The sequence below is a fragment of the Polyodon spathula genome, chromosome 24 (genome assembly GCF_017654505.1).
Source record: "Polyodon spathula isolate WHYD16114869_AA chromosome 24, ASM1765450v1, whole genome shotgun sequence".
NCBI classification, from domain to species: domain Eukaryota; kingdom Metazoa; phylum Chordata; class Actinopteri; order Acipenseriformes; family Polyodontidae; genus Polyodon; species Polyodon spathula.
The window spans coordinates 18357653-18385157 of NC_054557.1; the positions used below are offsets into that span (position 1 = coordinate 18357653).

At 45.5% G+C, this 27505-nt stretch overlaps 3 protein-coding genes across 6 annotated transcripts; 1 reads left to right on the forward strand and 2 right to left on the reverse strand.

The window, feature by feature from the left end:
- LOC121298990 (zinc finger protein 883-like) lies at positions 1-24764 on the forward strand. Of its 2 annotated transcripts, XM_041226409.1 has the most exons (4): positions 1-38; positions 2826-2988; positions 3370-4389; positions 23375-24754. In XM_041226409.1, the coding sequence occupies exons 2-4, from the start codon at positions 2829-2831 to the stop codon at positions 24673-24675; spliced, it is 2481 nt and encodes an 826-aa protein (XP_041082343.1). In that variant the 5' UTR covers positions 1-38; positions 2826-2828; the 3' UTR covers positions 24676-24754. The 2 variants fall into 2 exon arrangements, with proteins under 2 accessions (XP_041082343.1, XP_041082344.1); XM_041226410.1 differs by lacking the exons at positions 1-38; positions 2826-2988; positions 3370-4389 and adding exons at positions 20620-21128; positions 22580-23090 and having other exon boundaries at positions 23294-24764.
- LOC121298997 (zinc finger protein 664-like) lies at positions 10372-14886 on the reverse strand. 3 transcript variants are annotated; one of them, XM_041226421.1, is made up of 3 exons: positions 14527-14886; positions 11703-12210; positions 10372-11505 (listed from the first exon to the last, which is right to left on the reverse strand). In XM_041226421.1, exons 2-3 carry the CDS (start codon positions 12181-12183, stop codon positions 10805-10807), a joined length of 1182 nt encoding a protein of 393 aa, XP_041082355.1. In that variant the 5' UTR covers positions 12184-12210; positions 14527-14886; the 3' UTR covers positions 10372-10804. The 3 variants fall into 3 exon arrangements, with proteins under 3 accessions (XP_041082355.1, XP_041082354.1, XP_041082357.1); XM_041226420.1 differs by having other exon boundaries at positions 11703-12213; XM_041226423.1 differs by lacking the exon at positions 14527-14886 and adding an exon at positions 13662-14021 and having other exon boundaries at positions 11703-12213.
- Positions 16958-20373, reverse strand: LOC121298998 (zinc finger protein 660-like). Its single transcript, XM_041226424.1, has 5 exons — positions 19955-20373; positions 19479-19630; positions 18634-18958; positions 18126-18391; positions 16958-17409 (listed from the first exon to the last, which is right to left on the reverse strand). Exons 2-5 carry the CDS (start codon positions 19615-19617, stop codon positions 17057-17059), a joined length of 1083 nt encoding a protein of 360 aa, XP_041082358.1. The 5' UTR covers positions 19618-19630; positions 19955-20373; the 3' UTR covers positions 16958-17056.
- Positions 24765-27505: the final 2741 nt, after the last annotated feature.

The following is a 27505-nucleotide window of genomic DNA, read 5'->3' on the forward strand; positions in this document are numbered from 1 at the left end:
GCGTCAGTGCGTCAGTCGCAGAGACGCTGAAGGAGAAGGTGAGAGGCGGCGCGGAGCGCTTTCTTTTTATTTGTGTGTTTCTGTTAAAAAAAAAAAAAAAAAAACACAAAGCTGACGAGTGAAGTCGGTGCGGCTGGTGAAAGGTAGCGTGTGAGAGGCGCAGGCTGGCCGGGGGGCCGGTTTGCCGGGGTTTGGAAGCGGCTCGCATTGTTTGTGGTTTCGGGAGGCCCGGGCGGCGGATTCGCGTACTCTGTGAGGCCGCCGGGCTGCCCGCCCTGCCCGGACTCGACCGGGCCGGGCCAGCCTCGTGCGGGTCAGCACCCCAGCCCCCACCCCCCACCCCACCTTCGCGGAGCCAGGGAGCCGCCACACCGAAAATAAAATCTCTCTCTGGGAGGGAGGGGGGAGGGGGGGAGGGGGGGCAGCCACGCCGTGCTTGTGGCGCCCCCTCGGCCGAGGCCTGCGCGGTCTGGTTTGGTTTCACTCGCTGTGGAAACGCGGGCGCGGGGTTGTGTTGTCTTGTGTTTTTGTTGTCTTGTGGTTGTGTTGATGCACACTCGCACAGTGCTTGCGGGTCCGGGTTGTGTTGATGCACAGTGCTTGCGGGTCCGGGTTGTGTTGATGCACAGTGCTTGCGGGTCCGGGTTGTGTTGATGCGCAGTGCTTGCGGGTCCGGGTTGTGTTGATGCGCACTCGCACAGTGCTTGCGGGTCCGGGTTGTGTTGATGCACAGTGCTTGCGGGTCCGGGTTGTGTTGATGCACAGTGCTTGCGGGTCCGGGTTGTGTTGATGCACAGTGCTTGCGGGTCCGGGTTGTGTTGATGCACAGTGCTTGCGGGTCCGGGTTGTGTTGATGCACAGTGCTTGCGGGTCCGGGTTGTGTTGATGCGCAGTGCTTGCGGGTCCGGGTTGTGTTGATGCGCAGTGCTTGCGGGTCCGGGTTGTGTTGATGCGCAGTGCTTGCGGGTCCGGGTTGTGTTGATGCACAGTGCTTGCGGGTCCGGGTTGTGTTGATGCACAGTGCTTGCGGGTCCGGGTTGTGTTGATGCGCAGTGCTTGCGGGTCCGGGTTGTGTTGATGCACAGTGCTTGCGGGTCCGGGTTGTGTTGATGCACAGTGCTTGCGGGTCCGGGTTGTGTTGATGCGCAGTGCTTGCGGGTCCGGGTTGTGTTGATGCGCAGTGCTTGCGGGTCCGGGTTGTGTTGATGCGCAGTGCTTGCGGGTCCGGGTTGTGTTGATGCGCACTCGCACAGTGCTTGCGGGTCCGGGGGTGTGTTAAGTTGGTTTCAGTTGGTTTCGGTTCGGGTCGGTGCGTCGTGAGGAAGCTCGTTTTCTTTCGGGCTCGGTTTTGTGTGTGGAGGGGAAGGGGAGGCTGCGCTCAGAGGGGCGAGGTATGGAAATCATCACGGCGTGCGTTTACCAAAATATTGAGACGTTTCGTGACGAAGTCCCACTGCGTATTAATATTATCATTATTGTTATTTAATAAGGGTTATCGAGCTGGTTAATGTTGCTCGGATATTAATTGGCGCTCTGCCCCAGTGGTGCAGGCAGTGGGTTGTGTTGTTGTTGTTATTATTATTATTATTATTTGCTAATAATAAAGTGAGAGCGATGGTTGATCTGCATTATGCAAAAAGGCAGACGTCACACTGTTTGTGTTACTTGGTGGTTTTGTGAAGTTTGAAATTTATTTAGTCAGGATTTTGTCTAACAGTGTGGTCTAGGTTTTTGTGTTGTGAACATGTCCTATTATTATTATTATTAATTTTTGACTGGGCACATTAGTGTTGAACGCTACATGCATTTATTTATTTATTGCTTGGTTTATTTATTAGTTTATTACCAGGAAGGAGAGGGTGGATTGCAGGTGGTTTGATGTGTCTCTTTACCCATGTTAGATTTTAAATGTGTAATAAACTTTGTGTTAACAGCGAATTAAGCTGATGTATTTGTGTTCCAGTGCGAGTGAAGTTTGATTATTAGGAACACAAACACGCACTTTATTTGTGTATGGATGGATGGGTGCTCAAAGTATACCAATTCAAAACAAACCAGTGAAAGTCGTGAACGGGAAGGAACCGCCACTGTGTCTCTTACACCTTTAAACATATTTGAAAAGTGACAGTCACCAGGAGAAGTGTGTTTATTTAAACCTTTTTAATTTTCAGGGTTTTTTCTCTTAAGCAAGTGTGTGTGTGCTGGTTTACAGCAGGGGTGTTAGTAAGACTCCCATTGCAAAGCAGTGTGATCCGTTCCTGGTTTCACCGTGAGTATAGTCCGACACACCTGAGCTTGTTCCCTAGACACACTGGGGGCTGATCAAGCTGGTAGTAAAACCTGGACTGGATGACACTGCTGCGCAGTATGAGCCGGATTTCCATCTCTGTCTGTCACGCTCCAGCCGCCTTGATGTTCGCCTCGATCTTCACCAGGCTTGGTATCGCACGCCCCCAGCCTCCTGCAGACGGGTTAGCTTGCATTTGTCTGTAATCCCATCTCTGGGTTTACTGTGTTTACATTCGCTGGCTCCCCTGTAGAGGATGGATTCTGGCTCTGTGAAGGAAGTGTGTGTGAGTCTGAAGCAGGAGGAGTTGCTGTGTTTATTTTTTGCGTCTCTCTCTTCCCCCTGTAGAGGATGGATTCTGGCTCTGTGAAGGAGGTGTGTGTGAGTCTGAAGCAGGAGGAGTTGCTGTGTTTATTTTTTGCGTCTCTCTCTTCCCCCTGTAGAGGATGGATTCTGGCTCTGTGAAGGAGGTGTGTGTGAGTCTGAAGCAGGAGGAGTTGCTGTGTTTATTTTTTGCGTCTCTCTCTTCCCCCTGTAGAGGATGGATTCTGGCTCTGTGAAGGAGGTGTGTGTGAGTCTGAAGCAGGAGAAGGAGGCACTGCTGCTGCCTGATGGAGTGAACAGGGTGATTGTGATGGAGAGCCCAGCGCCGGCCAGCGAGGTCAGAGAGGTGGCTCAGCCGTCTGCCATCTCGCGGCCCTGTGAGTACGGGGTGGGGGGCGATGAGCATCACCAGACGCTGGTCCAGAGTGGGCTGACGAGGTGTCCAGTCCCGGTCCTGGAGGGCGATTCCACTGCTCCAGGTTTAACAGGAGGTCATGAGTGGGTCTGCTTTGGCCACGCCCTGGAACAGCTGGCCAGCTGCAGGGATGCAATAAGACTGCTTTAATACTGTCCCATTTCACTGTGGACTGGATTAATATCAAAAAGAGCTGGGGGGGGGGCGGATTAAAAATAAAATAAAAATTAAACGTTCGAAGTAGATTTGCAAACATTTAATAAAAGTGATTATTATTATTATTATTATTATTATTAATAGTGAAACATGTCTATGTTTTTCTCTCTCTCCCCCTCGCTCTCAGACCTCCATGAGAACCTGCAGTGCTACCAGTGCTTCATCACCTTCTGCAACTCGAAGGCGAAGGAGCGGCACATGAAGAAGAGCCACCGTGAGGAGTACAAGCAGCAGCTGCAGAGCGGCGACACGCTGTTCACCTGCTACGTGTGCGAGCGCACCTTCCCCTCCTCGCAGGAGCTCACCCAGCACCAGGGCAGCCACACCAAGGAGGACAAGCCCTTCAAGTGCGCCTGCTGCCAGCAGAGCTTTCGCACCTTCTCCGAGGTCACGGCTCACCGCCGCTCCGTCTGCCGTGAGAAGCCCTGCATCTGCCCCGACTGCGGCCACAGCTGCAGGACCCCGGCGCTGCTCCGGGCTCACCGGCAGAGCCACCAAGGAGGGGAGAGCGAGGCGGAGAAGACCCACAGGTGCGGGAAGTGCGAGGCTCTGTTTGAAAGCGAGGTGGACTTGATCGTGCACCAGGAGAAGCACGCCGGGCAGAGCAGGTGTAATGGAAACGCCGCCAGCAACGCCAACCCCAAGAAAAAGAGAGGCAGGCCGCCCAAGACGAGCAGGGAGAGCGAGGAGGAGGACGAGGAGGAGGAGGAGGAGGGGAAAAGCAAGGCAGGAGGGGGAGGGAGCAAAACTCCCAAACGCGCCAAGAAACAGCCGGCCCCCATCCCCGCCCCTGAAGGGGAGCAGAACGACGGTGAAGGAGGAGGAGGAGATGACGATCATCCTGATAATTCCGAAGACGCCTCCGAGCCCAAGAGCGGTCGCAGGGGCCGGCCGGCCAAGGGCAAGGAGAAGGGGAAGGATCCGGCCCCCTCCGTGTGCCAGGAGTGTGGGAAGAGCTTCGCCACACCGGCGCTGCTGAAGACGCACCAGCGGCTGCACCGGGAGAGGAAGGCTCACCCCTGCGCGGACTGCGACGAGAGCTTTGGCAAGCCCGAGCAGCTCGCCGCCCACCAGCAGAGGGCGCACTCCGGGGGGAGGCATACCTGCGCAGAGTGCGGCAAGAGCTTCAGCAGGGAAGGGAACCTGAAGGCTCACAAGAGGACCCACAGCGCCTCCTCCGCGGTGGCGGCAGACAGCGCCCCCGCCAGATAATTGCAACAAAAAACGGGGGGGGTCCTTCCCCCCCCACCCCCCCCCCACCCCCAAAATTAAAATTCCTTTTTTAAAATCCCTTTTTTTATTTTGAGTAATTTGAAATTCTGTTTCAGGGTCGTGGTGATCGTTGTCTGATTAAATTTTAATCGACTGATGTACTGAAGGGAATGTGCTGCCGCTGTTTAGAGTCTCTGTTTTAACAGAATGCTGCAGAATTGGGATTTTGATCAGCGCTGTGCGGGAATTGATGGAATTGAAAATCAGGATTTGACCCCCCCCCCCGCTAGTAATTGAGTGTTGGGGGGGGGTCGTAACAAATCATTTTAAATATTTTATTTGTGTGTTTTTTTTTTTTTTTTTTAAATGAAATGTTTTAAATCTTTCAAAACCAAGGCGTGGCTCAGAGTTTCAGGACACTCGTTGTACACCAGTCCCGAGGGCAGGCTCTGTAAGTCAGACCAGCTCTTGACTGCTAGGGGGCGCTGCAGCTTCCAATTGCACAAGCTGTGCAGTTTTAACGCTAAAGCAGTGGGGCCTGGGAGAGGTGCTTTGAATTTGTACAATAAGTTAACCCAGAAATTAGACCAGTGAAGTCATAGAGCTGGGGGTGGGGAAGAGGAGAGAGAGACACTGCGACCCCTCCAGGACCCGAGCCCCACACCCCTGACCAGATGTTTCCTTGGGCATCTGAGATTAGTGCTGATTTGGGGGGGTGTGTTCTGGAAGCTTATCTGTATCTCCCGCTTTCCTTTCCTCGCCCCAGCGCCACACGAGAGCCTTGACAATGCAACCCCCAGTTGTATTTAATTATATTTATTAATTTCATTGTTTGTTTTTTTATTGTTTTAATGGGGACTCTGGATTTTAATGTGTCTGATTCACGAAGTCTTGATTCATTCATTGGAAGTTGGTGGGAAATTGTTAATTAGGAAGAGGATAATGATTTAGCATCTGTGGAATTGCATTTTAATTCCTGCTTGCTGGAAAAATATTACTGTTTTAAAACATAATAATAATGAAAATGTTTTTGTAATAAAAGGCATCGACGTGCTGAATTTTGACTGTGTGTCTGTGGTGGAATTAGGGGGCTTTCTGCTTTGGCCACCAGCTTTGCATCACCTAGAAACAGCAAAACGATATCGCAAAAGTCTGCTTCCGGAAGCCATAAGAGTAGCACAGTAGTATTTCATGCTAGATTTTAAAATGTCACAGTTTTCAATGTGTCATTTTTTTTTTTTTTTTTTTTTTTTTTTGTGGTTCATTTGACTGGAACAGATTGTAACCCCGCTGCAGTTGCTTGAATTATCAGCCCATGTTGTTTTACCAGCTTCAAAAACTGAACAAGCCACAAAGCAGCTGGGCCAGCATGTGAAATCAGTTTGCCTGCTTCAAATCTGCTGTAAACTTTGAGGGAGGGAGCAGTTCAGTCTTGCCCTGGACTGGAGGGAGCAGCCTTTCTCTTGGTGAGGGAGGAGGGAGCAGTTCAGTCTCTGAGTCTCAAGCCTGCCCTGCACTAACCCAGGTGGGGCAGTTCAGTCTCCATGGTGTTTTTGTAAAGTGCTTGGATAAGGACGGCTGCACAGAATGCTCTTTGATTGTGAAGGTGAAAGGCTGATCCATCTTTACTATGATTTTAATGATTATTTCCTTTCCAACATGTTTTATTCTTAACTGTATTTTTTTTTTGTGATTTATTAAATAACCCACTCAGTGCAATTTTCTTTGGTGTGTTTTTAATTCATTGTTCACAAACAGAGCACCAGACATGATCAAACACAGCAGCTGTTAATGTAGATTGACTCGTGGACCATACTACTGCTATTTTGACCTTTGCTGTCTTTCTAGTTGTGAATGGTGTAATGCGTGATTGACAACTGCAAAAACAAAAAAGGGTTTGTGTGACTTAAGAAGCAAGTCATGCAGTACCTGTGTGTTTGAAAACAGTGTTTCAGGTGTGTTCCACATGGTCTGGCATTGAATAGACATGTGATCACAAAGTTCAGGGAAGTATTACAGGGGAGCTGCCAGTATCGTTTTCTATATTAGACCTGCTGAGCGTATGCATTCGCCGCAGAGCAGTTTCCAAGTCAAAGCAGCTGGAAATACGTCAATCTAAAGCCGAGCTGAACACAGCGTCAGCCCCACTGCAACACATCCTGACTCCTGCACTGGGAGACAGTGGACACAACCCTTCTGTGATTATATACAGGACTGGTCAATGCAGACAAAACACTGAGGCAGCGAAGTCTTGGTAGCATTGTGTTCATACAGCAATTGCAATGTGTGGAAGAATAACTTTAAATCTAAACTAAACATCTACAGGGTTATGACAATTTCTTGTGAATTTGCTGGTGTGAAATAAGGCCGTCCTTTCTACTGAACCCCTTCCAACAGTCAGAGCAGGGATACAGTTTCTCTCCTGTGTGAGTTCTCTGGTGTGTTTTAAAATGCCCAAACTGGGTGAAACCTTTCTTATAGTCAGGATATTCTCCAGTGCCCGTCCTCGCTTTAGCTGCTGGACTGGAACCTGGAAAATATCAACAGGAAAGAAAGTAAGAGGCACTGCTTGTAGGTTTAGGGTATGCGGCTGGGTGCTGGAGTGGACTCAAGCAGGTGAATTTCAGCAGTGAGGCTTGCACTGGGTTACACCAGCTTAAAAACACAAAGTTAAACGCACTGTGGAGATCATGCAATCAAGAATGACAATGTCACAGCTACTGGGAGTCACTCCCCTATTAGAATGTATTCTGAATGGGAGCGCCCGTCTTCCTTTCCACCTCCTTGCGTGCTGCTAAAAAAGAAACACATTTATTTAAATACAGCGCTACTAAAGGCGAGTCTAGGGGTCGACAAAATCTGTCCTGATTAGCAGGGCTGGTTTTACTATTGAAGGGACAGAGTTTCTTGTAGTAGGTTTATAACACAGTCTCTATCAGTCTCACCTGTAGAGTTTGGTTTGAAGAATGCTGGATGAAAGGTTTTTATTTTTATTTTTATTGTCATTTTCATTATTTTTCTGGGAAAAGGCTTTCGAAGGACGGAGCGGCAGACTACAGCGCATCTACAGGACAAAATAAAAATAGAAAATCAAAGCGGCTGTACAGGATCAAAACTAGTCAAGAAAATCTTTCTGAAGCACTGGCAGTCGCCAATCACATTTTTATTTCTCATAACAATAATCGATGTCGTGTCTCCTCTCTGCTCACACACAGCGTCCGACTGAGCCGTCGAAGCCCCACCTCTCGGCTCGAGTGAGCACCGGCCCCTCCAAGAACTTAATCCTCTCCAAAAATATTGATTTCTGCTTATCAATGCATGGTGTTTGTGTGATGGAAGTTTGTACTTCAAACTCCTGTAAGACAGAGACTCAGTGGAACAAACAAGATTGAGTAAATAAGTTTTTAACGGTTTGCAAACCCGAGAACAATCTCAACACACACAGGTGTTAGGAAACCGAGCAGTGTTCTCACTACACAGAGCCAGTAAGCATAATATATACCTTTAACCTAGTTATTGCGAGCCAAGCGCAGAAGCTTAATTCAGTATTCGCAGATAGCAACAGCTTGGAAGATTAGATCATCACATGCAACAATACCTATTCTGCCTAAGCCGGTGACATTTCTGTGATTCAGCTTGTGGTTGCTAAATAAAGAGAACTTCCTGTTTGTAGCCAGCAGTCAGTATATTTCCATCCCTTATAGGGGCCGCTTGCCCTGCAGCAAGAAAGAGGAAGCATGGTCAAAGACAACTACCAGTACATAATACATTATTATTATATTATACCTAAATCTTATAACCCGTAATAGCATTTAAACCTGAGCATGGAAACCCTGAACAATCAGAGCAGCAGCAACATTGTAATTTTCCCACCACAGTTTGCCCTTTCTGTCACTGACACTCACAAACTGAACAGATTTCCTTATGGTGTGCCGTGACCGACTCGGTTTGCACGCGTTACCCCAGAGCGTGCAGTTAAGGACCGGCACATGTTCGAGTCAAGCTGCAGTGCCACGATTAGTGGAAAAAAACACCCATGTTTAAAATAATGCTATTTTATGTTAAACTGAAACCCTGAAAATGTAATATGCCAAATAGGAAACGCATGTGAAGCTGAATCGAGCATTTCTCTGCAGCGTGATTTATTTGTACGTCACGATGAGTCCGTTTTTAACGCTCGGGGAATCGGACAGCGCGATGCGTTTGTCAGAACTCATGAAGGTCTGTAAAGATCACGAGCCGGGACTCCTGTACCCTGCCCGTTACAGCTGCAACTGCAGAAAGATGCTTCCCAGCATCCGGACTTTCACTGAAATGGTGAGTTTAATGCTATTTATTTACCATATCAACACACATTATATATATTTTAGCTCAGAGAGCCAGCTGCCCAAAGTATCGATATGTTGTGCATACCTTTCTCAAGGGAGCCTGTGTTTGAATCAAAACATTGGAGATATTTATAGGTGTTTGATGGCATTCTATATGTCGCCTTGTCTAATTTTAGCTGCTCTAATACCACAAACTCTGCATCATTCATGTCGAGTCATTGACTGCTCAGGTGCTGTACTATCGGTTCATTCATTTTTTTATTTCTAATTAATGAAAGGTGGTTCTGAATTATTTTATATAAAGTTGTACCAGTCTCTCCAACATATTTTATTTCATCACATTTTCACAGGCTATTCCATAAACAGCATTGCTATTTTTACAGTAGATATTAGTATTCAGTGGATATGTGCTGTTCTTGTGTTTAATTAAATTTTTTCTTTTGTCCATGTATTTACACACTTTACATGTACTAGTGCAAGTGTTTGTAGATCCTGTCTGTCAATTATTCTTTTATGTTTACTGTGAACTAAAATATCACCTAAATTAGCATTCAAAAGAGAAGCTACAACTGGGGCCTTAAGAAATACTTTTTTCAATTTTTCTGAATTATGTAGAATCAGCAAGTGTTTCCCAACTATCTTAGAAATATTAGGCAGAAGTTTAGAGTCAGTCATTACTAATGGGACTCTTGACCTTTTTATCTCTGTTTTTATAATCTAGAAGATCATCTCTTTTTAGTTTATCCACTTTTCTTAAGTCTGTTTTTTTATACATATATTTTTTTGAAAGGCTTTTTAGATGAGCTGATCGACTCGTGTGTCTTTGTCAGAGCAGCTTCATCTCAAACTGAACACTTATTCGAATCGGTTTCGCAGACATGTTTTTTTAAAAACCCACAGAAACGGTCCTCAAGCTGTCTGATATCCGATCACATCGACTTTTGTAAATGTATTTGTGTGGATGATTGCATGTTCACGCATGGATAGCATTAATAATCAGACAGTAGTGGGTTACAATATCGTCTGAAACAGATTTACCTCCCTGCTCTGTATCCCCCCCTGGGAGCCAGGAGTTTGAGCAGGGTTAGAAACTCACACTAGCCCTGCTGCTGCTGCTGCTGCACCCAGTCCTGGGGTTCAGAGCTCCCCTCAATGAAGTCTATTATTATTAATATTGCAATGATCAGGAGCCAGGAGTTTGAGCAGGGTTAGAAACTCACACTAGCCCTGCTGCTGCTGCACCCAGTCCTGGGGTTCAGAGCTCCCCTCAATGAAGTCTATTATTATTAATATTGCAATGATCAGGAGCCAGGAGTTTGAGCAGGGTTAGAAACTCACACTAGCCCTGCTGCTGCTGCACCCAGTCCTGGGGTTCAGAGCTCCCCTCAATGAAGTCTAGTATTATTATTATTAATATTGCAATGATCAGGAGGCAGGAGTTTGAGCAGGGTTAGAAACTCACACTAGCCCTGCTGCTGCTGCACCCAGTCCTGGGCCTCAGAGCTCCCCTCAATGAAGTCTAGTATTATTAATATTGCAATGATCAGGAGCCAGGAGTTTGAGCAGGGTTAGAAACTCACACTAGCCCTGCTGCTGCTGCTGCTGCACCCAGTCCTGGGGCTCAGAGCTCCCCTCAATGAAGTCTGTTATTCAAACCAGTCCTTGACTGCTAGGGGGCGCTTTAGCTGCCACATGCACAAGCTGTACAGTTTTAACAGGCGCTGCAAGGCTTGGGCAGGTTTTATTTATTTATTTACAGCAGGTAGCCGCAGAGCAGTTTCCAAGTCAAAGCAGCTGGAAACACGTCAATCTAAAGCCGAGCTGAACACAGCGTCAGCCCCACTGCAACACATCCTGACTCCTGCACTGGGAGACAGTGGACACAACCCTTCTGTGATTATATACAGGACTGGTCAATGCAGACAAAACACTGAGGCAGCGAAGTCTTGGTAGCATTGTGTTCATACAGCAATTGCAATGTGTGGAAGAATAACTTTAAATCTAAACTAAACATCTACAGGGTTATGACAATTTCTTGTGAATTTGCTGGTGTGAAACAAGGCCACCCGTTCTACTGAAACTCTTCCCACAGTCAGAGCAGCAATACGGTTTCTCTCCTGTGTGAGTTCGCTGGTGTTTTTTCATGTCTCCTGAGTGACTGAAACTCTTCCCACAGTTCGAGCAGCGATACGGTTTCTCTCCTGTGTGAAATCGCTGGTGTACTTTCAGGCTTCCTAAATTACTGAAACTTTTCCCACAGTCAGAGCAGCGGTACGGTTTCTCTCCTGTGTGCGTTCGCTGGTGTACTTTCAGGGATCCTGGGTTATTGAAACACTTTCTGCATGTAGTGCAGCGGTACGGTTTCTCTCCTGTGTGAATTCGCTGGTGTATTTGAAAGTGGTGTAGCCGACTGAAACTCTTCCCACAGTCAGAGCAGCGATACGGTTTCTCTCCTGTGTGAGTTCGCTGGTGTGTTTCAAGGTGGTCTACCCTACTGAAACACTTCCCACAGTCAGAGCAGCGATACGGTTTATCGTGAATGCGCTGGTGTGCTTTCAAGGTTCCTGAATGTCTGAAACTCTTCCCGCAGTCAGAGCAGCGATACGGTTTCTCTCCTGTGTGAGTTTGCTGGTGTGTTTTAAAATGCCCAAACTGGGCATGACCTTTCCCACAGTCAGGAAATTCTCCAGCGCCCGTCCTCGCTTTAGCTGCTGGACTGGAACCTGGAAAATATCAACAGGAAAGAAAGTAAGAGGCACTGCTTGTATGGCATGTGGCTGGGTGCTGGAGTGGATTCAAGCAGGTGAGTTTCAGCTGTGAGGCTTGCACTGGGTTACACCATCTTAAAAACACAAAGTTAAACACTGTAGAGATCATGCAATCTAGAATGACAATGTCACAGCTACTGGGAGTCACTCACCTGCTAGCCTGCATTCTGAATGAGAGCGCCCGTCTTCCTTTCCACCACCTTGCGTGCTGTTGGGAGAGCCTTCCTCTCCAGCGCCTTGCTCTCTCACGCAGATCCTCTCCAGCACCACGCTACACTCCCGCAGGCGTACAGGCTCCAGCTCAGGGATGTTTGGTTTCAAGTCCTCGGATTCTTCCTTCCCCGGTTCCAGGAGATCAAACTCTACTTCAGGGGGCTCCCATTTAATAAGGACAGTTTCCAGCACCTCTTCTTGTTTCACAGGAAGGGGTTCTTCTGTCTGGGGGATCTCCAATTCATTGTGCTCAGCCTTAACCTCACAGACCTCTGGCTGGCTGCTGTCACATTGCATCTCACAGAGCTCCTGTTTAATGGGGAGGGAAGCCAGCCCAAAGAACTCCACTGTAAAGGGGAGAAGTTCAAGTTCAGGGACCTCCTCTTTAATCTGGACAGACTCCATCTCCACACTGTCCATGGCAGCACACGGGACTCTGTTTAGCAGCTGCTGAAAAAGAAAAGCATTTATTTATTTAAAACACAGCGCTACTAAAGGCGAGTCTAGGGGCTGGCAAAATCTGGCTTGAATAGCAGGGCTGGTTTTACTATTGAAGGGTGTGGTGGAAGTTTATACTTCAAACTCCTGTAAGACAGAGACTCAGTAGAACAGACAAGATTGAGTAAATAGGTTTAATAGTTTGCAAACCCGAGAACACTCTCAACACACGCAGGCGTTAGGAAACCGAGCAATGTTCTGACTACACAGAACAAACTGTAAGTACTTATACTATTTCTTCTTCAATGCAGAAATGTATCTTAGTCAATTGTACTCTCCAGCCCAGCGTAATTCGGCTAGAAACATTAAAGTGGCCTATCAAATTATACAATAACACCACATCATATAACTAATATCATAACTACTTATAATGAACTTCTCATGGCTTTAGCGAGCATGTCTTGTTCCTCCTGGCACCATGACCATCGCTGTCTTGTCACGTAGGCTTTCTTGCAGTTACTTTAAAGCACGACTATATATGGGCAATCTACCTTAGACCCTCTTAGCAATAACAGGATGTGTGGTGAAGGCTGAGAGAGGAAGAGAAACGTCTAGACTATGAAAGTTTATTCTTTAATTCTAAACTTGACACTAAAACTTCAAACTTCTTATTGCATTGGTATGATCCCTTTTTAAGTCACACAGGCTAAGCAAACACATGAACAAACAGCTCAGAGGTTAGTACAGAAATTGCATGAAAATGTAATTTTCCCACCTCAAAGGGACACTGAATTTCTTACAGTGAGTTTGTAATACCACAGGATTTATCTGTTGAAAAGGTTTACACAATATATCCACACATTATTCATTGTGGATTTATTTTCTGCAAGATGTTCTAACATTCGCGTTTATAATACAATATGCAATAGCACAGATTTGATCTGTCTAACCTGTAGAGTCCGGTTTCGGCGAAGTATCCACACGACAAAATAAAAACAGAAAATAAAGCGGCTGCACATGTCTGTATCCCCTCGAAACGAGTCAAGAAAATCTTTCTGAAGCGCCGGCGGTCGCCAATAGCATTTAGACATAACGGCCGCTTTTCAGACCGAGTGCGTTTTATAAAGGTAAATTATTACAAATCACACATTTATAAAATAATTCATTTTCAAAAAAAAAAAAAAAAAAACAACAACAACAAAAAAAAAAGTACAATTAATCACAACAGGTAAAAAGGAATCGCTTAATTACGATATGTTTTGTATTATTATTTTCAGTTAATGCAACATGTTGTGTACGGTACACTCAACACACGCTCTCACTCACATAAAAAAAAATAATTTACCACAGTTTTGCTCGTGAAGCTTTAATAGGTCGTTTAAAGAACAATAAAGTGACGAAAATAAATGAAATTAAGACTTTATTTATGAAATCTAGTTGAAAACATTGCTGCGGGTTACCTTTCCGCTCGGTGAGGGTCGGGTGTAGAGGCCGCTAGAGGCCGCTAGAGGGCGCAAAATAACTCAAAATCACAATTCTACCAGATTTCTCACTCTTGACCTTTGCTATATTAATACAATAAGGGGGGGATGCGGCAACTAAAATGATCACGTTATTTACAACAAATATAGCAAAACAAAACAGAGCTGCAACTTCAGTCCACGCCACATCATATGTGACTTACACCCAACCCCTAAACGCACCGTTAACCCGGACTGCCACTATCTGCTACTCTTATTTCCACCGGTTCTTTTGCGCCCTCTAGCGGCTTCCAGCGGCTACTCCACCCGACGCTCGCCGCCCTGACAGAAAGTTAACACGCAGCAGCGTTTCAACCCACGACTCAAAGACATTCAGCATTTCCGAATTTCACAGAGTGCGTTTTAAATTAAAAAAAATAATAATTCATTTACAAATGTGTGCGGCGTACAGCAGACGATGCCTTCATAACATGTTTTTAAAGAGATTAGTTTCGTTATTAAGGAAGTTTGTTGACTGTATCGAGTTATTTTTGAATTAGGTGAAGATTTTCAGTTTTAGTTTGGAGCTGTGTGCAGGGTGTCCCGGTATCTCAGTGCGGTTTGGGATAGCTGTGAATTCATATTGTCGAGTCAGGATCAGCACACAACAACACAGCCCACACACACTAAACAAAACCCCGAGAAAACACGCAACAAGACACGTTACTGGACCCCACAAACACAACAAACACAGTGGACTTGGAGAAAACTCCCACTGTACTACACAAAGCGACACTGTGTTGTTTAGTACACCTGTAGCTCATTGCCACTCCCGAGCAAAACAACCAAACTGAAAGGAACTCACTTCTTCATTTTTCTAAGGTCAGCTGGTGCATTTAAACACGCTGCTTTTTCTTCTTTGATGTTTCTTGTTGATTTTGCTCCCTTTGAAAGAAACACCCAAAACAAAACAAGAAAAACTCACATCCGCGTTTAATACGTCACTGCAGGGGCTTCTCGTCACGTCACAGGTTTATGTCGCGCAGCCGTGCGGCTCCTTGTAATACATGCGTGTGCGTGTGCGTGTGCGTGTGCTTGGGGTATGCATGCATGCATGCAAAGGCGGTGCGTCAGTCTTTTGTTTGGGGAGGCTGGTATTCCACACTTTTCCCCATGCATGTGTTGTACAGTAAGATACATACACATTTTATATATATATAATTATTTTTATTATTATTTTTTTTAGCATTGAGTACAACGTTTCATTCATTGTGTTGAGTCTGAAAAATAGTCGGGCTGACGGACCCAAATAAAAGCTGTGAACCGGATTCATTCCCCGGCGTCATTTTGAGAGCTTGTATAATGCATAGCACGAAAACAAACCTCGAAACAACTCGTGTGAGCTCTCTCTCCCTCTACATGACATTGTTTGTTTTTTGTTTCCAATATGTGGCCAAACAAGTGAAGTTTAACAGAGCACTAGCTTGTACTTTAAACCGTGTCCTGCCCATTTAAGCACATAAGAGCCGCAGCAAGGATAACAAGTTTTAAAACCCTTAAATCCACTAACCTGTGCTGCAGCAGTACCTACACACACTGCAGACACCGTTCCCATCACTTCACGCCCATTCAAATACGTCATTAATACGGACTATAAGCTTCTAAACACGTACTTATGCAATCAAGGGGCATTATACGTATTTCATAAACTATATTGAAATAAATAAATACATAACTGCACTCTTACTGCAAACTTTTGAATATGTATACAGGGCTCAGATCCGTGAAAGAATGGACGTTAATCCAGCCGAGTACTGTCACCTCGAATTACAATGAAATGCAACCCAGGTGATACTGCAATAGGACCACCACAGCCTTGTTTACCTGTGCATCTGAAAACTGTCTTTGGTCAGCAAAACCATTCATTTTCATCAGAATATTAAAATACATTTTCATATTTAGAGTACAGAAAGCAGGGAGATGCAGTTTACTGCCTTCCTTGCAGACACTTTTTCAGAAGTTCAAGAGACCCCGCTTTCACTGAAAATAGAGCGAAGGGCTGGAAAAATATAATGAAAAAACTTCGGAAGCATTCGCAATCTAGCACCGCAGTGTTCGGAAAGGTGGCGTTTGCGCAAACAGTCGAAGGAAGTATTCGGACTGTAGCGTCACATGCAGTTACAAATTCTCACCACACGATGGTGCGATAAAACAGATGCTACGAAAATATTATGCCACAAGTTCTGTAAAATCAGATTCAGATCAAGCTGTTCGTATAGATAACAGCAGTTAGAATACATGTTGAAATTGAGAATTGAATTTTCCAGGCAAGGGAATGAGCGAAAACGAGTTTTCGTCGGCTGCCTCCTGCAGCGGTATGGGGTGGGGGGGCTCAGAGCGGCAGGAAGAATTGACGTTAAACCAGCCAAGCATTGCCTCCTCCATAACATTGAAATGCAACTAAATCCTTAATCTCAGTATAAGATGTTGATTTTGATATCCCAGCTTCCCTAGCAGTTGCGCAGTAGAAACATGAGATATATATATATATATATATATATATATATATATATATATATATATATATATATATATATGTATATAACCAGTGTTTGTCAAGAACATTCCCAAAGGGTTATTTTAAACCTTATTTGGAGGAGGCTTAGCCTCTATACGCACCGCCCGTGTGTGTGTGTGTGTGTGGGTTTATTTCCGTTTGTTTTTCCAAAGAAAGCCTTTTTCGACCCGCTGATCGACTCGAGCGTGTTTGTCAGTGTAGCTTCACTCAAACTGCACACGCATTCGAATCGGTTTCGTAACCATGTTTTAAAAAAAACACAAAACTCGAGCTGTTTATATCACAAGTACATCGTACAGAAAAGAAAGCAGGTTTTAAACCTTGATTAAACACAAAAGAAAATATCTCCTTAAATGAGATCCATAAAAAAACACAATAATAATAATAATAATAATAATAATAATAATAATAATAATAACAACACAGTAGTGGGTCACAATATCATTTGAAACAGATTTACCTCCCAGGTGTTTGAGCAGGGTTAGAAACTCACACTAGCCCTGCTGCTGCTGCTGCACCCAGTCCTGGGCTTCAGAGCTCCCCTCAATGAAGTCTATTATTATTAATATTGCACTGATCAGGAGTCAGGAGTTTGAGCAGGGTTAGAAACTCACACTAGCCCTGCTGCTGCTGCACCCAGTCCTGGGGTTCAGAGCTCCCCTCAATGAAGTCTATTATTATTAATATTGCAATGATCAGGAGCCAGGAGTTTGAGCAGGGTTAGAAACTTCATTGAGGGGAGTTCTGAACCCCAGCACAGGGTGCAGCAGCAGCAGGTCTCCAGCGCGACTTTCTAACTTGGCATTAACTCTCTGGGCTATATTTCCCCTGGAAGCGAATCATGGGGAAATGTCTCCTCGCCACCGGCACAGCGGTGCCCCGGCACGCCCCCGAACCCCACGAAGATCTGTCCGCAGTGCTGGCACGGGAAAGAGGCTGGGGGCCCCGACGGGATCCTCAGCAGCGCCACGGCCCGGCCCGGCCCCGGGTCCCGGTGAGTCCTCTCGTGGGAGCGCTGGTTGCTCATCTGGCTGAAGCGGCGGCCGCAGAGCCGGCAGCTGTAGGGCTTCTCTCCCGTGTGGACGCGCTGGTGCGCCGTGAAGTTCCATGGGAGAGAGAAAGTCTTCCCGCAATCGGGGCAAACAAAGGGCTTGGGAGACGCAGAGGCAGCTGAAAAAAATAAACAAATAAAGAAAAAGACATACTAGTGTGCTTTTATATATATATAATATGCGCTTCTAGATTGGTTGCTCTGCCCCTCGCACTATGCACTGGTTCCTCAGCTGATGCACTATCCATGCACTGCTAACATGTCACTGTAGATATAACTCGCTGAGACCCTAACTTGTTTCATCCGTTCGTATTGTGTTCTAACATTATTATTATTATTTGCACTTACTGTAAACTACACTGTAATCAGAGCTGCCGTTCTTTACACTGGCTGCAGTGTTTATATCAGTTTGGTACTTGCTGTTCAGCCTCCAGATCCGCGTCACGCTGCATACCGACAACGAAGGAGTCTTTTATACTTTACCAGAATTTATACACGAGCGTCAGCACTGATGATGCAAAAAAACAAAAAGCGAGGACACGACCTCCATGTGCTCATAGCTAGGCCATGGCGGTATTATAAATATGAAGCTTGCATTGTAACCCTGTACTGCCCTGTAACACCTGCAAGTCGCTTTGATTAAAGAAGGCGTCTGCCAAATTATATATATATATATATATTAAGAATAAAAGAGGATGGGACTGCTGTGCATTGGGAGCCTAATCCCATCCGTCCATTTTCCATATATAAATACCTCCACTGTTTGTTTTCAAACACATGCACCTGACCCAAACTTCAAGTCAACAGAATAAAGTTTCACTCCAGCTGTGTGCACCTGTCGCGCTGGCTAGGCGGGGCACAGGGCTCCCTCTCTGGTCAGTCTGGGTACTACAGGTCTGGCTGTGACTGGATCCCTCCTCTCTCCCCTCCACCTCGCCGTCCCCTGCCTCCTCCTCTTCCTCCTCCTCCTCCTGTTTGACGACGACTGCCCCCAACTCTGAGGGGTCCGCTGCGTACTGGGAGGGGGGACCCCCAGATTTAGGTCTGGCAGGCGTCTCTTTAGGGGAGTCCTGTTCACAGGGGACTGCCTCCTGACTCTGTCTGAGAAGAAACACTGAACAGCATGTATTTCTACAGATTGATTGATGGGTATCCTGCTGGATCCAGATTCTACTTGGACAGAGAGCCGTGCGCATGCACTTGAATTCTCAATCTGAAATCTCAAGACAGACAGACAGAGAGAGAGAGAGACAGAGAGAGAAATAGACAGATAGATAGACAGACAGACAGACACAGACAGGCAGACTGCTATGCTGAGGGATTGGCACCCCTGGCTCACTCACTCCTTTGTGACGCACTGGTGCCCCGGCACCCTCCCGAAGCCCACGAAGCGGCGCCCACACTCCTGGCAGGGGTACACGGCTGGGTCGCGGTGCTGCTGCGATGGGGGCCGAGGCGGGATCCTCAGCAGCGCCACGGCCCGGCCCGGCCCCGGGTCCCGGTGAGTCCTCTCGTGGGAGCGCTGGTTGCTCAGCTGGCTGAAGCGGCGGCCACAGAGCCGGCAGCTGTAGGGCTTCTCTCCCGTGTGGACGCGCTGGTGCGCCGTGAAGTTCCACGGAAGAGAGAAAGTCTTCCCACAGACACCGCAGATAGTGAGCTGATACACCCCTACAGAAGGGGAAATAGGGATGGGAAGGTATTATTATTATTATATAGCACCTTTCATAGTGGACCCTACAAGATACGAGACTAGGGCGTGTGAGCTATGCATCAGCTGCAGAGTCACTCACAACAACGCCTCACCCCAAAGACGCAGCACAAGGAGGTTCAGTGACTTGCTCAGGGTCAGGGAGTCAGTGGCCGAGCTGGGATGTTGTTAAGATATTATGATGGATAATAAAGATGTTGTTGTTGTTGTTGTTGTTGTTGTTAATGCAATCAGAGGTTCATTGGTACACGCAGAGGATCTTTAATTAAGGAAAGGGATTGCAGGATTGTGTTTCTGTTTTCCAGCCCTAAGGCACCAATGCAGCTGTCACTCAGCTCATGTAACAGTGTGTTTTTATTGGGCTTGTTCTCTGTGGATATAGCTCTTTTTTAAATAGTTTCTTTTTCCCCCCATGGTGCCTCTTTTGATCTGGGATCCGGGGGCGATCAGGGACCAGTCAACCCCTTGAGTTACACTTACTCCTGGGACTGGCGCTGGCACGTGGAGACTTCGCCGGCTCCTGCTCCGTGTCACTTCCTGCACACGTGATTTCCTGTTTAATGGACACCCCGAGCTGAGAAGGATCTTCAGGTCTGTCATTTGAATTGATTTTAGACATCTCTGTTTGGGACCTGTATCAAACAACAACAATAATAATAATAATAACAATAACATGTGAATATGTACATAACGCTATGTCTGTTTGTGTACATTATAACAATTATCTATCTATCTATCTCTCTATCTCCCATATGGAACAAAACTATATTTAAATATATTGGCATATATTGCATAATACATTTTGTAATATACTACATTACATTTGTCAATATATTTAAATATATGTTTGTTCCATAAGTTTTTTTTCTCCTCTCTACACACGAGTCAGACTTCATAATCTTTAATCTTACTTGACACCCATACAAAGAATCCCAGATAGATGCGGGCAGCAATACCATATGCGCGCCTTCCTTTGCAGCAGAGGCAGACCGGGGTCGTGTTCCACAGAAAGGGCTTCATGCGCGGCCAAGACTGGGGGGGGGGGCTCTTTATAGCGGCGGACCAACACGGACGAGACAAAGCAAGAACCGCAACACCTTGAAATACACCACACAAGGAAACCGCGGGCTCCTCATACTGCACTCCGACATTACGCCCTTCGAACGTGGGCGGTTTCACTTTCGCTAACAATAAACACACCGCGCAGCCACTGGCAATACCGCGCCGCCGTAACGACATCACTACCGCGGCGGATTGCAACCCTGTCATGTGACCCGGGCAGCGAGGGGAGCTTCAGTGACGTTTCAAAGAGAGGCTGCCCTGCCGTTTTTCGCAGACATAAGGTCGTGATTAAATGTTTTTCCCTCCAAACAGCTTCAGATTAAAAATGAATAAATAATAATAATAAAAAAAAACAGTCATAACCCATCGTAAATTAAAAAATAAATAAATAAATAAATAATAATAATAATACAAAATAAAAAGGTGTTTATTTATTTATGTTTTTAAATGCTTTTGCAAGGCGTGAACGATAAAAAAAAAAAAAAAAAAAGTAAGTACACATTTTGTGTTTAAATGAAAATTTGTCAAGCAAAACTATATATATATATATATATATATGTATAAATGTGTGTGTGTGAATATGACTGTATTTTACGAGGCGCTCGTTGTTCCTCTGGTGAATTTGTAGCTGCAACAATGTATTTAGAAACACAGAGTGAAATTCGGAAATGCTGAATGTCTTTGAGTCGTGGGTTGAAACGCTGCTGCGTGTTAACTTTCTGTCAGGGCGGCGAGCGTCGGGTGGAGTAGCCGCTGGAAGCCGCTAGAGGGCGCAAAAGAACCGGTGGAAATAAGAGTAGCAGATAGTGGCAGTCCGGGTTAACGGTGCGTTTAGGGGTTGGGTGTAAGTCACATATGATGTGGCGTGGACTGAAGTTGCAGCTCTGTTTTGTTTTGCTATATTTGTTGTAAATAACGTGATCATTTTAGTTGCCGCACCCCCCCCTTATTGTATTAATATAACAAAGGTCAAGAGTGAGAAATCTGGTAGAATTGTGATTTTGAGTTATTTTGCGCCCTCTAGCGGCCTCTAGCGGCCTCTACACCCGACCCTCACCGAGCGGAAAGGTAACCCGCAGCAATGTTTTCAACTAGATTTCATAAATAAAGTCTTAATTTCATTTATTTTCGTCACTTTATTGTTCTTTAAACGACCTATTAAAGCTTCACGAGCAAAACTGTGGTAAATTATTTTTTTTTATGTGAGTGAGAGCGTGTGTTGAGTGTACCGTACACAACATGTTGCATTAACTGAAAATAATAATACAAAACATATCGTAATTAAGCGATTCCTTTTTACCTGTTGTGATTAATTGTACTTTTTTTTTTGTTGTTGTTGTTTTTGGCCGAGTTGCGGCCAGAAAATGAAATATTTTATAAATGTGTGATTTGTAATAATTTACCTTTATAAAACGCACTCGGTCTGAAAAGCGGCCGTTATGTCTAAATGCTATTGGCGACCGCCGGCGCTTCAGAAAGATTTTCTTGACTCGTTTCGAGGGGATACAGACATGTGCAGCCGCTTTATTTTCTGTTTTTATTTTGTCGTGTGGATACTTCGCCGAAACCGGACTCTACAGGTTAGACAGATCAAATCTGTGCTATTGCATATTGTATTATAAACGCGAATGTTAGAACATCTTGCAGAAAATAAATCCACAATGAATAATGTGTGGATATATTGTGTAAACCTTTTCAACAGATAAATCCTGTGGTATTACAAACTCACTGTAAGAAATGCAGTGTCCCTTTGAGGTGGGAAAATTACATTTTCATGCAATTTCTGTACTAACCTCTGAGCTGTTTGTTCATGTGTTTGCTTAGCCTGTGTGATTTTAAAATGGGATCATACCAATGCAATAAGAAGTTTGAAGTTTTAGTGTCAAGTTTAGAATTAAAGAATAAACTTTCATAGTCTAGACGTTTCTCTTCCTCTCTCAGCCTTCACCACACATCCTGTTATTGCTAAGAGGGTCTAAGGTAGATTGCCCATATATAGTCATGCTTTAAAGTAACTGCAAGAAAGCCTACGTGACAAGACAGCGATGGTCATGGTGCCAGGAGGAACAAGACATGCTCGCTAAAGCCATGAGAAGTTCATTATAAGTAGTTATGATATTAGTTATATGATGCAGTGTTATTGTATAATTTGATAGGCCACTTTAATGTTTCTAGCCGAATTACGCTGGGCTGGAGAGTACAATTGGCTAAGATACATTTCTGCATTGAAGAAGAAATAGTATAAGTACTTACAGTTTGTTCTGTGTAGTCAGAACATTGCTCGGTTTCCTAACGCCTGCGTGTGTTGAGAGTGTTCTCGGGTTTGCAAACTATTAAACCTATTTACTCAATCTTGTCTGTTCTACTGAGTCTCTGTCTTACAGGAGTTTGAAGTATAAACTTCCACCACACCCTTCAATAGTAAAACCAGCCCTGCTATTCAAGCCAGATTTTGCCAGCCCCTAGACTCGCCTTTAGTAGCGCTGTGTTTTAAATAAATAAATGCTTTTCTTTTTCAGCAGCTGCTAAACAGAGTCCCGTGCGCTGCCATGGACAGTGTGGAGATGGAGTCTGTCCAGATTAAAGAGGAGGTCCCTGAACTTGAACTTCTCCCCTTTACAGTGGAGTCCTTTGGGCTGGCTTCCCTCCCCATTAAACAGGAGCTCTGTGAGATGCAATGTGACAGCAGCCAGCCAGAGGTCTGTGAGGTTAAGGCTGAGCACAATGAATTGGAGATCCCCCAGACAGAAGAACCCCTTCCTGTGAAACAAGAAGAGGTGCTGGAAACTGTCCTTATTAAATGGGAGCCCCCTGAAGTAGAGTTTGATCTCCTGGTACCGGGGAAGGAAGAATCCGAGGACTTGAAACCAAACATCCCTGAGCTGGAGCCTGTACGCCTGCGGGAGTGTAGCGTGGTGCTGGAGAGGATCTGTGTGAGAGAGCAAGGCGCTGGAGAGGAAGGCTCTCCCAACAGCACGCAAGGTGGTGGAAAGGAAGACGGGCGCTCTCATTCAGAATGCAGTCTAGCAGGTGAGTGACTCCCAGTAGCTGTGACATTGTCATTCTAGATTGCATGATCTCCACAGTGTTTAACTTTGTGTTTTTAAGCTGGTGTAACCCAGTGCAAGCCTCACAGCTGAAACTCACCTGCTTGAATCCACTCCAGCACCCAGCCGCATACCCTAAACCTACAAGCAGTGCCTCTTACTTTCTTTCCTGTTGATATTTTCCAGGTTCCAGTCCAGCAGCTAAAGCGAGGATGGGTGCTGGAGAATATCCTGACTGTGGGAAAGGTTTCACCCAGTTTGGGCATTTTAAAACACACCAGCAAACTCACACAGGAGAGAAACCGTATCGCTGCTCTGACTGTGGGACGAGTTTCAGTCACTCAGTAGCCCTGAAAACACACCAGCGAACTCACACAGGAGAGAAACCGTATCGCTGCTCTGACTGTGGGACGAGTTTCAGTCACTCAGTAGCCCTGAAAACACACCAGCGAACTCACACAGGAGAGAAACCGTATCGCTGCTCTGACTGTGGGAAGAGTTTCAGTCAGTCAAATAACCTTGTTTCACACCAGCGAACTCACACAGGAGAGAGACCGTATCGATGCTCTGATTGTGGGAAGAGTTTCAGTCAGTCAAATAACCTTGTTTCACACCAGCGATCTCACACAGGAGAGAAACCGTATCGATGCTCTGACTGTGGGACGAGTTTCAGTTGGTCAAATAGCCTTGTTCTCCACCAGCGAACTCACACAGGAGAGAAACCGTATCGATGCTCTGACTGTGGGAAGAGTTTCAGTCAGTCAAGTAACCTTGTTTCACACCAGCGAACTCACAGAGGAGAGAAACCATATTGCTGCTCTGACTGTGGGAAGAGTTTCAGTCACACAGTAGCCCTGAAAGCACACCAGCGAACTCACACAGGAGAGAAACCATATTGCTGCTCTGACTGTGGGAAGAGTTTCAGTCACTCGGTATCCCTGAAAGCACACCAGCGAACTCACACAGGAGAGAAACCGTATCACTGCTCTGACTGTGGGAAGAGTTTCAGTCGGTCAGGACACCTTGTTGCACACCAGCGAACTCACACAGGAGAGAAACCATATCGCTGCTCTGACTGTGGGAAGAGTTTCAGTCGGTCAGGACACCTTGTTTCACACCAACGAACCCACACAGGAGAGAAACCGTATCGCTGCTCTGACTGTGGGAAGAGTTTCAGTCACTCAGTAGCCCTGAAAACACACCAGCGAACTCACACAGGAGAGAAACCATATCGCTGCTCTGACTGTGGGAAGAGTTTCAGTTGGTCAAATAGCCTTGTTTCACACCAGCGAACTCACACAGGAGAGAAACCTTATCGCTGCTCTGACTGTGGGACGAGTTTCAGTCACTTAATATCCCTGAAAGCACACCAGCGAACTCACACAGGAGAGAAACCGTATCACTGCTCTGACTGTGGGAAGAGTTTCAGTTGGTCAAATAGCCTTGTTTCACACCAGCGAACTCACACAGGAGAGAAACCGTATCGCTGCTCTGACTGTGGGAAGAGTTTCACTCAGTCAAATAGCCTTGTTTCACACCAGCGAACTCACACAGGAGAGAAACCTTAAAGGCTATTCGATGGGACTTGCCACTCATGAGGAAAAAAACGTTACCCTTGCATTATGAATCCTTGTGTGTGCTATAAGTTGCAGGGCTTTGAAAGCTTTATTTAACATGTAGCAAAGTAGTCAGTAATGAAGGTCCAGAGTCTGTATGAAAAGTATAGGACCCTGTGGCCTCTGTCACCACCGCAGGGCCTCTGTCACCACCGCAGGGGCCCTGTCACCACCGCAGGGCCCTCTGTCACCACCGCAGGGCCTCTGTCACCACCGCAGGGGCCTCTGTCACCACCGCAGGGCCTCTGTCACCACCGCAGGGCCTCAGTCACCACCGCAGGGGCCCTGGGGGCTGTAATAATGTACTATGTGTTTAACCCAACAACTTTCCAGATTTAAAGATGGCTTCAGATTTCCCTGCATAACCCCAGATGGCTTCTACTGACTCTAGATAAATAGATAGCGTGGGTGTGACTGGTTTTTATTTTGCAGAAAATACAAATAGATTCATACTGTAAAGTGGCTCAATTAAAAAATAAATCTAATAATAATAATTAACCTTGAAATACTGTCAAGTGTTTTCTGCACATGATAGTATATTTTTGTGTCTTTTTGCGAGCATTTCAAATATCAAGTTGTCAACCATGTATTTCAAACTGGAGCCAGTTTTGAATGCAAAAGCCGAAAACATTCTACAATATAAACTGACCTTCCCTTTGGAATTAAACAGCATTTTCAGTGCTGCGGTTCTGAATAACTATATTGCAAACCTTTGGCCGCGAAGGAGAGAAGGGCCGGAACTGGTGTGTGATGAGAAACAGCAGGCGCGGCCCGGGGGGGATCTGAGCGTATTGTTATATATGGAGTAACGTTAGTTTGTCAATTTGATTGTCAGTGCGTGAATTGGTCAACAATTCGTCCATAAATTTGTCAATTGACACAGTAATTATTAAACATATTTGTTATTTAATCTGATAATTGATTAAGTAGCCAGAACCTGATCAGGCACACAGCTGAGAACCAGCAGCAGTTTAAAGTTTGGGGAAGAAAAACAAAATACATCTTATCAATTAACAATAGGCTTATAAATAAATAAGAAATGTTATTTATAAAAACAATAAATGTTTTAAGCACAGTATCGCCCGTGACTGGGACTCTGCGTTATTGCTTAATTATTATATTATTAAACTCTGCCTGCCCTGCCCGCAACGCTCGGTTTAGGAGCCCGTCCACAAAATCCCTCTGAAGCACACAGCCTCGTTTCTCACCAATATAATGAATGCACTGTAATGGGAAATGGAGTGATTTTAGTTTGGATTCCTGGTCACGCTGGCATTCTCAATGAGATGGTAGATCTTGCAGCAAAGAAAGGGTTAAAAAGAGAGGAGACTTGATTGGGTGATTCCGCTGGGGGAGTCCACGTGAAAGAACAGCAGGAGAGAGGAGATGAAAGCATGAAAGGAAGGGTTCATTATAATATCCAGAAAGAGCTGAATGACAGAAGGGTTACTAAAGGGTTGTGAAGGAAAGAGGGGAGAGCGTTGAATAGGGTCAGGGTTGAGCACAGCTCTTTCAATGAAGAGACTGGGGAAGCATGCAGATGGAAAGTGTGAACAATGTAAAGTTGCAGAAGCAGTAGAACATTATTTATTAAAATGTGGAAAATAAGAGGAGCAGAGAAGGAGAGTGGAGAGGAGGCTGAGGGAAACGGAGGTGTAGGAGGTCAAGAACTTGCTGGGATAAGGGAAAGAAGAAGGGAGGCTGAAAAGAGAAAATATACTGATGAAATGCGAAGGAAACAGGAAAAGGGAAGTTACAAATAATGACTAAAGATGACGCAAAATAAAATAGGCTGACAAAGGGCTCCAGATAGAGGGCGCTAACCATCTAAAATAAGAGATGAAATGCGCCCTATAGATTAACCAGAAGAAGCAGCGTCGATCTCAGACAGCAGCAGGTAAACGCTTTTTAGTTTAGTTAAACAAGACTTCTTGCCAGTTTGTAAGGCGTGAACGATATGAAAAGGTAAGTGATATTCCTGTTCTGGTTGTATTAATTGCGGTTTGGTTGTTTGCTGCGCGGCGGCTCCTGTATTTGTAAATGCACACGGCATCGCAGCACCGACAAGACAGACTCGATTGGAAATGGAGCAATTCAACCACAAGGCGCCGGGGAAAGCAATAGAAAATAAGGCAGCGATGTTTTTATGTTTAATAATATTATTGGCAAGATATACGAGGCCTGCCTGCTGCAGACAAACTCCACATAACAGTGTGTGGACAGTGATAAACGAGAGAGCGTAAAGTGACACTTCTCTCTCTGTCTCATATATATAGATATATGGATAGATGGATAGATAGCCTGTTCACTTCATGAAAACGATTCTGTAGCTGCGTTTGATTTAAGAGCAATGCAATAATATGCAATTGACCCTGTTCACCTTCATTTCTGCGCCTAATTTGCATATGTACCGAAATCATTGTGACATGGCTGGGTTCCTCAATAAATAAATAAACACGATTATTAATTAAACGCAGCGTTCTTCCAGGTGAAATAACGCTCGGAATGATACGCGTAATGTATGTATAGTTTGAATTATATAGATCTTAAGCTGAACCCAAGTCGTGTTTTGCGCGCCCCCTTCAGGTCCTGTTTGGTAAGACGCTACAGTGAAGAGTTTAACTCTGAGCTGGTGTGATGGTTCGGGGTTAGCTGAATCCCCCAGCTTTGTTACGCATCTTTTTTCGTTGCAGTTGGTACTAAATTAGTCCGGAGCTGAGGACGCTCCTGAGATTAGTATCGTGCTAAATTCACACGTTCACTGCGGTTGACCCTCAGGTTT